At 34.5% G+C, this 12413-nt stretch overlaps 1 protein-coding gene across 1 annotated transcript; it reads right to left on the bottom strand.

Annotated features, from left to right (window-relative positions):
- Window positions 1–4600: 4600 nt before the first annotated feature.
- Window positions 4601–12100, bottom strand: LOC144572342 (tRNA synthetase class II (D, K and N) family protein). Its single transcript, XM_078321882.1, has 15 exons — window positions 11677–12100; window positions 11358–11501; window positions 11018–11127; window positions 10665–10776; window positions 10019–10090; window positions 9824–9915; window positions 9483–9603; window positions 9165–9287; window positions 8682–8877; window positions 7408–7595; window positions 7244–7315; window positions 6525–6623; window positions 5904–5984; window positions 5235–5292; window positions 4601–4982 (listed from the first exon to the last, which is right to left on the bottom strand). The coding sequence occupies exons 1-15, from the start codon at window positions 12019–12021 to the stop codon at window positions 4801–4803; spliced, it is 1995 nt and encodes a 664-aa protein (XP_078178008.1). The 5' UTR covers window positions 12022–12100; the 3' UTR covers window positions 4601–4800.
- Between the last annotated feature and the right edge of the window lie 313 nt (window positions 12101–12413).

Below are 12413 nucleotides of genomic sequence, written 5' to 3'. Positions count from 1 at the left end.
AGGTAAACATCTAGTATAGAATGAATCGATCTTAATTTGCAGAATCCGTGACAAGACCTCGAGAAATCATGCCATCTATGAAATAGCACGAATTCGATATGTTGAAAGGATCAAAGTGTGTTTCCAAATAACAATTGCAAAGCTCTGTTTGTTGGATAGATTTCAAGTTCAACACTTGTAAAACAATCGATTTTAGTTAGAGAAATCAAGCCCAAAAAAAGAAAGAAAAAGAAGGTTTGTGGAGCATAAATAAAAAATACGATGATTTTGCTATTAACCATGATCTTCCTTCATAGCACACTAAATTCCAAGAGAAGGAATTCCCACACAAAACCATTTAATTTTCTCTGGTACTCCTATGTTACAATTGTAAGTTCATGAACAAAAGTAAGGAAAATAAAAGAAAATTTACAAAGTAAAACAAATGTCATGAGTTTCCTTTGTTTAGTGCAGCTCTAACCAGCATGAATTGCTCGACTTCGCATGGAATCTGAAGTATTCCCTTTTGTTCATACCCAAATTCTTGCACAGCCATCTCAAGTAGTACCAGAAAAAATGGATGCTTCAGTAACTTTGTGTGTACCAGAACCTTCTCCTTCTCTTTATCTTTTCCTACAAGTATCGGTACATAGCCTCTGGGCACCTTCCCCATTTTTAACATTGCTAAATCTGTGCACCAGTTCTTCAGAGCTAGTAAAAAAAATGAGCAAGGACTTGCTTACAAATATTTTTGCTAAGAACTCCTTATATAGAGATCACTTGGTTAATGGATAGCTTTGTTTAGATAATGAAACTTGCATTTGTTTAGAGAACAATTGAATATACTTCCTTTAAAATAAAGGGTTTGTGATTTATGTGAAGATACTTGAAAGAAGACCTTAAGTTATTTAAATGAGCATTATTAGCTATAATTTATTGATAAAGGAAGGTATGCAATTTTATATAAGAAGCTATTCTCTCTTTACTTTGTTGTTGTCAAAAGAAAGGCAAATTGTGTAACTTTTCAGTTAGCACCTTATATTTCATCATATTGAACAGAACAGTACATTTTTGTTTTAAGTGCACTTTTTTTTATTCAATATATTGAAGAAGTATATTCTTCTTCATGTATAGTCATTGTTTGATAGACTAATATTGTTAGATTTATCTCCATTAATTAGGTCCTTGTGTAATTTTCAAAGACGGATGTTTTCCAGATACACAGTAAATATAAGGTCTGAATGAATAATACTTGGTAAAAGTATTTGCATTTGATGGTGAAAATGAAATGATGACGCCAGGTGTATATATAATTTGCATTGTATCGAATGCGATATGAATTATGAATGATGTTGTCGTTTTTATTCAGAAACAAAAAAACTGACAAGCGCTGACCGTAAATATATAAACTTGAGAAATTTGAAATGTTGTAGGGGTACACATGTAAATGAATTTTTGCGGGAACTTGGATTCCAAAGGGGTTTGACTATATTTAGAAGTTTGGAAGTAATTTTTTTTATGCATTATTGAGCTGAGTTGACCCAAACAGAAACTCATCAGGTGCGCTTTGCTTTTATAATTTTTGAACTTCAATCCAGAGTTAAGATTAAAAGATTAATAGTTGGATACCGAAGGATAGGCGTAGGCGTGTCACTGCTGCCATTGAATCTGTATCATCCCAGTCTTCCCAGATACTTGAGGTGCAAGTGGAAAATTCGGACCATTTTTTTAGCTTGGCACAAATCTCAAAGCAAGCCTCCTATGGTCACAATAGTTGCCGGATTGAATTTGATCTGAATGGAATATCAGTCGTTTGTTTTTTTTAAATTGTAAAATGTTAATAAGATTTTTCGTGGCGTGCTCCAATTGTATATTTAGTGCATTACTTATTAATAGATTCTAAAATAATTTTTGGGAACAGACTTACAAGAAATATAGATTTTTTTTTTAGGACTTCGGTTTAAAGAAAATTAGCTGTTCACAAACGACAACATAAATTATCTTCCATAGATAAAACATACGAGTTAGAAAAAGCGTCAATTAAGCAAATTCTGGATACAAATATATATCTTTTGAAAGGAGCTTGATAATTGTACTCCAAACAAAATCTCCGAGTATGTCCCCCAAGTAATTAAACAGAAAAAACTTTTAATATTATCTAATTTCCATTTCTAGCGCTAATATCCAAATATTTAAAGCTATGTTTATAACATTTTACAATGCTACTCGTAAACATTTAAACCTCTGTCTGCAAGCATTAAAATTCTAAATCTGTATAGTTTTAACTCCTAACTACTTTTGTTTTCAAGCCAAAAAGGAAAATATTTCTTTCACCCACTTTTTTTATTTTCTCTCTGATCATTCTCATCCATTTTCTCGACAATCCGTGATGAATTTTGCGAATTTAAAAATATGAACGTTTTTTATCTGATTTTCTCTTTCAAATGAGATCCATGAAGAATAACTTTTCAGTTATATTTGTGTCGTAATTTTTTTTACCACTTTAAATTTTTGTGACTTTCAGTTTTTTTTTTATTTTGCTTCAAAATAATTTAAACCTCTGTTTACTAGCATATAAACCTCATGTACAAGCATATAAACCTCGTTAATAACACTTTAAATCTCTAGACATATAAACCTCATGCACAAAGCCTTTCAAATTTTAATGGTTGTAGACTGAGATTTAAAAACTTGAAAATTTAAAGTGCTAATGAGTTTTACTTTAAAAAAAACAAATGACTTTAAAATTACTCAAAGTATTTCTTCATGGATCTTATTTGAAAGATAAAATCCAATAGAAAACGTTCGTATTTTTAGTTTCGTAAAATTCATCACAGATCGTCGGAAAAATAAATTATAATGATAAGAGAAAAAATAAAAAAGAGTGGGTGAAATGAATCTTTTTGTTTTTGGCTTAAAGACAAAAGTAGTTAGGAGTTAAAACTTAAAACTATATAGATTTAGAATTTTAATGCTTTCAGATAGAGGTTTATATGCTTGCGAGTAAGATTGTAAAATGTTATAAATATAGCTTTAAATGTTTGGATATTAACGCTGGAAATGAAAATTAGACAACATTGAAATTTTTTTTTGTTAAACTACTTGAAGAGGATGCGCTCGAATATGATAACTTGGGGTACCAGAACATTTCTCCTTTTGAAATACTTAAATACCTCATACAATGAACAATTACACGATTAGCCGTACATAAATCATACATGAAAACACAGAAAATAGTGTAACTTTAAAGAGTTCTAATATATCTCAGGTACATAAACGACATATATATATATATATATAGAGAGAGAGAGAGAGATGGGCTATGGTGCATTGCAATGCATGGAGGGATTTGTGCATTGGACCATAAATCTAAAATTTAAAATCTAAATGGCCGATCCAAACCGTTCATCTTGTTCTCCATATTAATATGTGCTTGGAGACCAAATTTTACATTTTTCTGAATTTTTTTACTATTTATTAAGTATTTTACAAAATCGCTGATCCAACGGTGGCTTACCAAACAGTAAAAATCAGAAGCTACCGTTGGATCAGCGATTTTCAAAATGGCTTAATAAATAGTAAAAAATTTCAGAAAAATGTAAAATTTGGTCTCCAAGCAGATATTAATATGGAGAAGAAGATGAACGGTTCAGATCGACTTTTTGGATTTTGAAATTTCAACTTTCCACCGGAAGTATTTCGGCCCATATGCTAGAGGAAGCGCGTTAGCCGTACTATATATATATATATATGTATATATATATATTACATAAACTACCCTAGAAAAGTTTCAAATTGTACCTGAAACGATTTTTGGAACGACATTTTAAAAGGTAAGCTATAATGTATTTGGAAAATATTAATTATCTTATACTTTAATTTTATAAATTCATTGTTTAGATTAAAATGATCAATTTGAACCATTCAATATGATATACTATATTGCAATCTTATAAGATCCAAACTTTATAATATTGTAGTTTATACTACTTTGCTATTCGGCGTTCTATAATATTTAAAGGCAATGATTTTTTCTATTAAATGATAAAAAGAAAAGAAAATAATGTAAAATACTAGTGTTTGAAAGGGAACAGCTTGAGCTATCAATTCGTATATTACATCTCGGTTGCAGTGGTGTACTAATATTAGATGGTCCAATCATATACCCAGAAAAAGAAAAGAATAAAAATAATGTCGAATTGACAAAATCGCACTGGGTTAATGCTGGTTTGTCAGATATGTCATGGAGACATGTTGTGAGGCTGACCGCCTATTAATTAGATATATATTTTTGAGATAAAATAAGGATTTCTTATTTAAATCCTTCACCAAGAACAAGTCCATCGCTAAGTACTGAATGGAATTTCCTATGTTTCCATTGATAGGCTAAAAGAACTAAAAGAAGATTAGCCTATTAATTAGCCTTTATTTTGGAGTATCACATTTCACATGCCAAACATTCCATGAAAATGAAAAAGAGCTAAAAGAACAAAAAAAGCAAGCAATTTTTTCATAAATATTGCGCTCTTTCATAAACACTATTTTGGGCCTTGTATTGAAAAAAAATGGATCAAAAGAAGATTCCGATTCAAGCAGAAACGAAAATTGTATTGAAGAAAGCTTTGCTGGAACCAATAGAAATTATTTGCATTCCCCAGAACATTGGTTCTTAACAATCTGACAATGCAAAGAGTATAAGCAAAAAAAAAAAAAAAATCAATATAATATGTTATTCTTTGAATGATAATTAGGTTCTCAAAAAGGTGTTTAACTCTATAATTATAAGTCTTACATTTAAGCAATTCGACAGAAATTAATTGACTAATTAACCTCGGATTTACTAGAAAAAGAGAGCTCCTTCAATTGTTGTGGATCAACCTCTGATGGTGCCTTTGTAAGTGCACATTGTGCAGTGGTGGTTTTTGGAAATGCAATCACATCTCTAATTGAACTCGCACCAGCCAAAAGCATTACTAGTCGATCCAAACCATAAGCAATTCCCCCTGTATGTATGTAAGTAGACACACAGTTAGTACAACAATTTTTCAGCAGTAATCACGTGAACTTCTACCAAGTACAAAACAAAAGATGTCAAAATTCTTATGATAGTTAATAATGAACTGGGACAGATTGGACTTTTCTCATTATAGCAATTTGCGGTTTACAATTGTACAAAACTTTTACTCAAAAATGTACGGTGCTTTTCAATAATTCATATTCAAAAGTGCTAAAAATAGCAAAAGCTAATACAGTACCATGTGGAGGGGCACCCATATCAAGACATTCCAAAAGATATCCGAACTTCTCTTCGGCCTAATTGAACAAATAAATTCAAGTAATCATCTTGAAAATTGAAACAAAAGCCTGCAGATTTGGTACTTGACAACTGTGCCAATACTCTCAGTTTCTAAATTCAAAGTTTTTGTAAAGGCATTCAAGTAGTGTGGGAACCTATGCGCAATTGAGAGCAATGTTTTAAAATGCGGCCACATGAACCACATATGCGGCTGCAGTCAGCAGCCATGCTCAGAATGTCATGCAGTCCCTCCCATGCAGTTTAGAACATGCATCCGCATATGCGGTCCGAATATGCGGATATGCGGATTAAAAACGTAATATGCAACGCATGTAATTAAAAGTTCATATGCATTATGCAGAGTTTTACTATCTCATCCCAAATTATTGTATTTTTTATATACAATAAGGGACACTTCATGTTGGTTATGTGGAAATAAATTCAACTATATGAATATGAATATATATGTGTGTGTGTGTGTGTGTGTGTGTGTGTGTGTGTGTGTGTGTGTGAATTTTTATTTTAAAATCCGCATTAAAATCCACATATACCGCTTATGTGGTATGCAGAAGCATTCCGCATGCATGAACAAAACCGCATTTTAAAACATTGAGTGAGAGAGAGGAACCTGTTCTCGAGAGATGCCGATAATTTCCAAAATCTTTTCTTGAACTTCTCTCTTGTATATTCTCAAGCTCCCTCCCCCAATCTAAAATTTAGAAAATAGAATAGGAGAAGCAAAAAATATTAAAAAAATATATAATATAGCGCACTGTACAGATGAATCAACAATATGCCCCCATGAATTAACATTTATATGGCACGGATCCTAATTGTTACCACTTGCGTAATTATGATGACATGAAGTCTGAACATGCAATTATTTGGAAATCAGCCATCCAATTACAATTGAATAGCACAAATCAAATGTTTATACATATTGGATTTATCCATTTTGCATGAACTATAGAAGGATCAAAGACACGAAGCAACAATCCCATATCCATAATAGTGCCAATTGGAGTTTATAATCCAAGACTCCTGCTTGTTGCCATCCCAATTTCTAGTACTTTGACTGCTAAGATGGGCCATTGGCTGGATAGACACCACAAGATGGGCCATTGTTCAATAACTTAAACCATTGTCAATTTATAATTCAAGCCAACCCACCTTAACTAGTATTTGAAGAAAAATCTAAGGAAAAATGCAAACTAATAAATCCATTAATTTATAATAAAAGTAATAATACCTCAACTCCATTATAGATCATATCATAGGCCAAAGCGCGGGCAGAGGCAAGGTCATCCATGTCTTCTGGATTTGGTGCTGTAAATGGATGGTGCAAGGCCTGAAATGTAAACAGTTAGCACTTAGTTATCTACCAGATAAAACTCCAATCACCAAATTTAAGCATGAATTTTAATTTTGACTGCTACTTTAGAAATGTCGCAAGTACTTGCTGGTAATAACCCTCTTAAGAAGTAAATGAACCTTAAGAAATCGGTCTCCACAATTTGTACAAGCTTGACCCGGTTAGGCCAAGTTTTGGTAGCAGAAAGTCAGGCCAGCTTGGGTCATTTCAGAGTAAGAGTTGTGTTTGGTCTCAGGTTATTCCATTTTGAGTCAAGCAGACTCAGGTGCAAGTCAGCTGGGTTGGATAGGTAGGTTCTTTCAGTTTTTTGCCCCAGCAATATTGATGCACATAGTAATTGGTGTTTCCGAGTCAAACAAAGGTCACAAGTCGGGTTAAGCAGGATGGGGTGTCATGTCAAACAGGTCAGGCTGAAGTCAGTCTGGTTGCCGATCAGATTTCAGGATCCAGTCAGGATTAGGGTGATTGGATTCTGAAAAATCACATTGCGTCAGCTTGATGTTTGGATAGCTTGGTCAGGTTTTCAGGTCAGGTCGTGTGCTAATTCTATATAGTAGAAGCAATTACAAAAGGTTAAAAAAAAGAACAAATTTAACCTCATATCTTTTCTCACAATCATTCCATTCGAACATTGGAAAATCTGTAACCCACAGTATTGAATGCACTTCCTACAAAGTTCCCAGAAAAATAAAAGTCAAATAAATTAGATTTAAAAAACGTAAGTCAAGTAGAACATGAGAGGAAAACCTTCTGTACCTACATGGTTTATTAAGCCCAAATTGTTGGCAATAAACAATCTAAGTCGGTCAAGAGTCTTATTCACGCTTGCAGTATTTCCAATTGCAAACAAGATGAGATCGCCTGAATTTGCATTGACAGTTTTTATCAAGCTCTCCTTTTTGTCAGGACTTAAACTTGAGATAAGAGCTGGTATTCCTTCTAGGTCATCTACAAAATTAACAACAACAAAAAAAAAGATTAATAAAAGATACTCAACTGAACAGTAGTTTTGTTCAAATCAAGCATCTCAATTTTAATTTTTGTATCATTGGTACAATAGAACCACAGTAAAATATAACTCCGCCTGTGTAGTTTCTCCACAGCCTGTCCCAAGCCAGGAAAAAGGAGGAGAGTTGCAATAAGCGTGGCGAGCCAACATAAAATACAACATTTTTTATGGAAATGAAACCCTCACAGGTTGGGTTTCATTTCTAGCCTACCCCAACTTGTTTGGGACTAATGGCTTTGTTATTGTTGTTGTTGTTGGTACAATGTAACTAATAAAACAACATTTTACTAGCTTCAACTACCATCTAGCTCTTATCTGACATTTGAGTTGAACCAGTTTGAACACTAAACTTCACAGGGATTCCATGAACTAAATTGTGCTTGGGAATATTTCAAAATCTGAATCTCAAAGAACAAATCTAAAATTCTAAACTGCTGATCTTATTCTACAATCAATGCGTATATGCCAAAAATCATAAAATTTGGACCATATCTTGTTGAGTAAAGATCAAGGGGCCAGAAAATCAAACTGTTGATCATTGGCCTCTTGATATTGTGCCAAATCGACTTGAAATTCTACAATTACCAACATGCATGTGTGGCTTGTGGTGTAGAACATTAGTCCTATGGGCATCACCTAATTACTAGCTCCTGAGGAGTGCATGTAAAAACTTTTCTTTGTTAATGAAAATCGTTGACTGGGCAACTCGCCCGACAACCTTAAAAACAAAAGAATCTTTGCATGAAGACCCTGTAGCGTAACTTCATGCTCAATTCTCATATGTACTGGCCTACCAGATCAGTTTGGGCCCATAGAAATGCTGACAGATAATGGGGCACTGTTCAGTATAGCAGCTCTAAGTGCAAAAATGGTAAAATTTAAAAGACAGTGCTGAAATCAAGGTCTTCAACAGGTATGATTTGGTACTGACCATTACAAGGACATTGGCAAATGCCACCATAAAGTAATAAAGTTTCAAAATCCACTCATGTAGATGCAATAAATAGCATTTTCTTTTCTATTACCATTGTCCAAGACCTTAAGAAAAGGAAGCCCCTTTGCACCAGCCTTAATTGCTTGGTTGTAAATATCACCCTTTTTTAGTGCTGTGTTTGAATATTTTTGGGCACCAGATGGCACGCATAGGGCTTTTATTATGCCCCCTTTTGCTAGCAAGTCTGCAAACACTTTGAAATTGCACCCCCTGAAAATGTCACCAACCTGCATATTAGAGAGAGAGAGAGAAAAAAAAAAAAACATTATGTAATGTTTTGTACTGTTACAATGTATAAACCAGATGCCACCCTATTTCTTCCTCGGTTGACAAACCCAAATAAGAATAATAAAGGAAAATATAAGAAAAAAAGGTGAAATAAACAATGATGATAAAGATGATGATGGTGACGGCAACTATGATGCTATCACCATATTGTTATTAATTATTAAAACTAGCGCTTCTGTTCCTGCTGCTGATATGAACATAGTTCAATAATGGTAGAAGAGCATACATCTTTGAGTTCTAAGTCAAAACGAAGATCAGGTCGGTCGGTACCATACCGACTCATTGCTTCGTCATATGTCAACCTTGGGAAAGAGTTTGGTAGATGTACTCCTTTTATCTCTTGAAAAACCTGACAAATAAGAGATGTTATTGTTCTAATAGCTAGAAGCTTAGTATATATACAGAGTTGGATACCCTATCATACTGGTAAATCTATACAAGTACATTCCTGTAGGTACATTTGATAGTTCCAAGTTACTTAGAAGGCTGATACTGGAGTGTTGGGAGGGTAAAACTGGCAATATAACTAAAAAGAAATGTATACATGTCTTATAAGATCTTCATTAAGCTTCAACATATCTTCAAGGGGTATAAAAGACATTTCCATATCCAATTGTGTGAACTCAGGCTGTCTGTCAGCTCTCAGATCCTCATCTCTAAAGCATCTGTTTTACAGAGGCCACTTCGTTTAAAGATGAACAGTAATAGAAATTAAAATATTAGATTGAGAATTTTAAAAGACAGAAGGGTGCTCCATATAACATCATAAGTATAATACTTTTCATCCACAGATAATATATTAAGAATTTTAAAAGTCAGAAAGCTGCTCCAAATAACATTATAAGTTGCAAATTTTGTATAAAAAAGGGAAATGATGTATATTACCGTGCAATCTGGTAATATTTCTCGAAACCAGATACCATAAGCATTTGCTTGAAAAGTTGAGGGCTTTGGGGCAATGCATAAAATGATCCTGGCTTCATAAACCCCAAAAATATAGTTAGATGGAAATCAACAACTGACAAATATGAACAAGGAATTGTCTGAGCCTGATTTAAAAAAAATAATAATATGAAGTACCTGAACTCGTGATGGTACGAGATAGTCCCGTGCCCCTTCTGGCGTGGATCGAGATAGTATTGGAGTCTCAATCTACCTTAAATCCCACAACATGACTATAAATACAGGAACTTATATTTTCTTATCACATTAATTTGAGATGGAATCAAGCGCACAAAAACTTAAATGGGTTGTTAAGAAAGGGGCTTCTACATAGTACACCCAAAGAATCACATTTTTCCAGTTAAAATCCTATAACTTAATTGTGTTGCTTAGCAAATGAAAAACTAAATCATTTACAACAATGTAGACAAGGAGAACAACTAAAATGTCCCCATCTAACACAACCGAACCTTTTCCAACCAACTTATATAAACATGGAACCCAAAGGAAGTCAGCCCAGGCTTAATCTTAGTTTAATTTGAGTTTTGGAGCGAGATAAAATTGGTAAGCTTGGGGTCAAAATTGCCAACATCTACAGATTATAAAACCCTTTCCATAGACTAAGGATTGGGTGCTGCACATGTATTATATGAACAATAAAATCTGACAGAAGTTGGTCTTACAGTTCAAATAAGAGATACATTAGTGTCAAACTGTCAATAGCAAATGTGATAAAATATCAAAATATATGATGCATTTCATAAAAAAGAAAATAACACACTACCTCGACAAAATCATGTGTGTCTTCCAGATAACGCCTCATAAGCTTAACTACATTATGACGTAGCCTTATATTTGACTGCATCTGCTGCCGCCTCAAGTCTAGCACACGAAACCTAAACACAAGTTTTTCAAGCCATTATCTTTAACTTGAAAAAAGAAACAAGAAGAAAAGAAAAGCAGACAAGAACGATGCCATGCCGGTATCAATACAGATACTGGTCTCACTTGAGGTTTAACAAAAGCCCAAAACAAAAAAGAAAATAAAAAAAAAGATCCAATTGTTGGCAATCTTTTGGCATACTACTGCTATAATAACAGGTGGTACTGTGGTTCTCATTTGCAACCGTTTAATACCTCAAACGAATCTCTTCAGTGACCATGTCCTTCACCTCGTCAGAAGTGGTAACAGGAAAAGGTAAGGAACGGCTTACAGGGTTCAGCACCTGGACATTCTCCAGTGCAACCTGCATTAAAATATCTATCCACATGATGCTCATTGCTTAATCAGGTAACTTAAATTGACCATCAATTGAATTTTGCAATTCTTTTAAAAATACCATTTTTTACTCTACTCCTCAATATAAACATTATATCCTGCAAAACTTAATTTAACCTCCATTTCACGTAATTCAATGTGATTTGTCATAAAAGTTACAAATACGGTTTAGAAAGAAATCAGATACGAAAAAAGAACCTCAATAGCACCAGTTCTCATCTTCGCATTTAATGATTCAGCCGGCCGAGACCTGACAACACCTTCGACAGCTATCACATACTCTACTCGTAGTTTATTTGCCACACTATAAGCTACAGGAAACTCTTCTGGAAGAGTTGTTACCTGAGAACAAGAAAATGCTTCAGCATGAAAGCTAATAATTTTGTGAAAATTAAATACTTGAACGTGAAAGGGACTGCCAAGGATTGATGAAACAAAAATCTGCAACAGCACGAACACAAAGATAATACTTTTGGTCTTTACAAAAAAAAAAAAAAAAAAAAAATGCTCTCTACACCTGTACGATACCAGATGAATCTCTGAGGTTGAGAAAGGTGAGACCTCCATGGACCCTGTGTAAGGCGACCCAACCACACAACCTTACGCGCTTGCCTACATCACTCACCCCAAGATCACCGCAATTTGCGGTTCTGTTCACCCAAATCAATGGAGATAGCTTAGCCGGTGTGTCCGGCTCATGAAGGGCCTCGACTGTGGTAGAGGTGGAAGTAGTAGAAGAGGGTGTGAAATACGGTGGTCGGGGCAAGCGCGGTGCGCGTGAGATGGACTTGATGCGGGCAAGAAGAGAGAGGCGGGGCGACAGAAGGAAGAGAGGGGAGGCGCGAAGGAGCGCTCCCGCCATCGTTGCCTGTGGAAAGAGAAGGGGTTTAGTCCTTGCGCTATCGTCTCGGTGTATAGTTACAGAGCAGTCCCGGTCTTGATATGCTGGAGACTGCAGTGGTCTAGGTATTATTTGTGCTTTGAGGTTCGTGCAGATTGTATTCGAACGGTTGAGATTTTCCTAAAAAACACTCAAAGTTTGAGATATCTCAGAGGATGCGAATTCGTGGTCTAGTGACTAGTGGAGACTGGAGACAGAATTATCTCAATTCTGATTCAGTGCAATACCTGACCGGGTAGAATGAGATCTGACTCGTTAGTTTTATTTTGCCCGAATCAAAGCAGACCTCATATTTCAAATGGTAAGCACATCGACCTTGGGATACTCGAATTTTCTACTAATCAATGAACTTT

Source organism: Carex rostrata, chromosome 20, assembly GCF_964058835.1.
Source record: "Carex rostrata chromosome 20, lpCarRost1.2, whole genome shotgun sequence".
Lineage (NCBI taxonomy): Eukaryota > Viridiplantae > Streptophyta > Magnoliopsida > Poales > Cyperaceae > Carex > Carex rostrata.
This window is presented reverse-complemented; position numbering and strand designations above follow the sequence as displayed.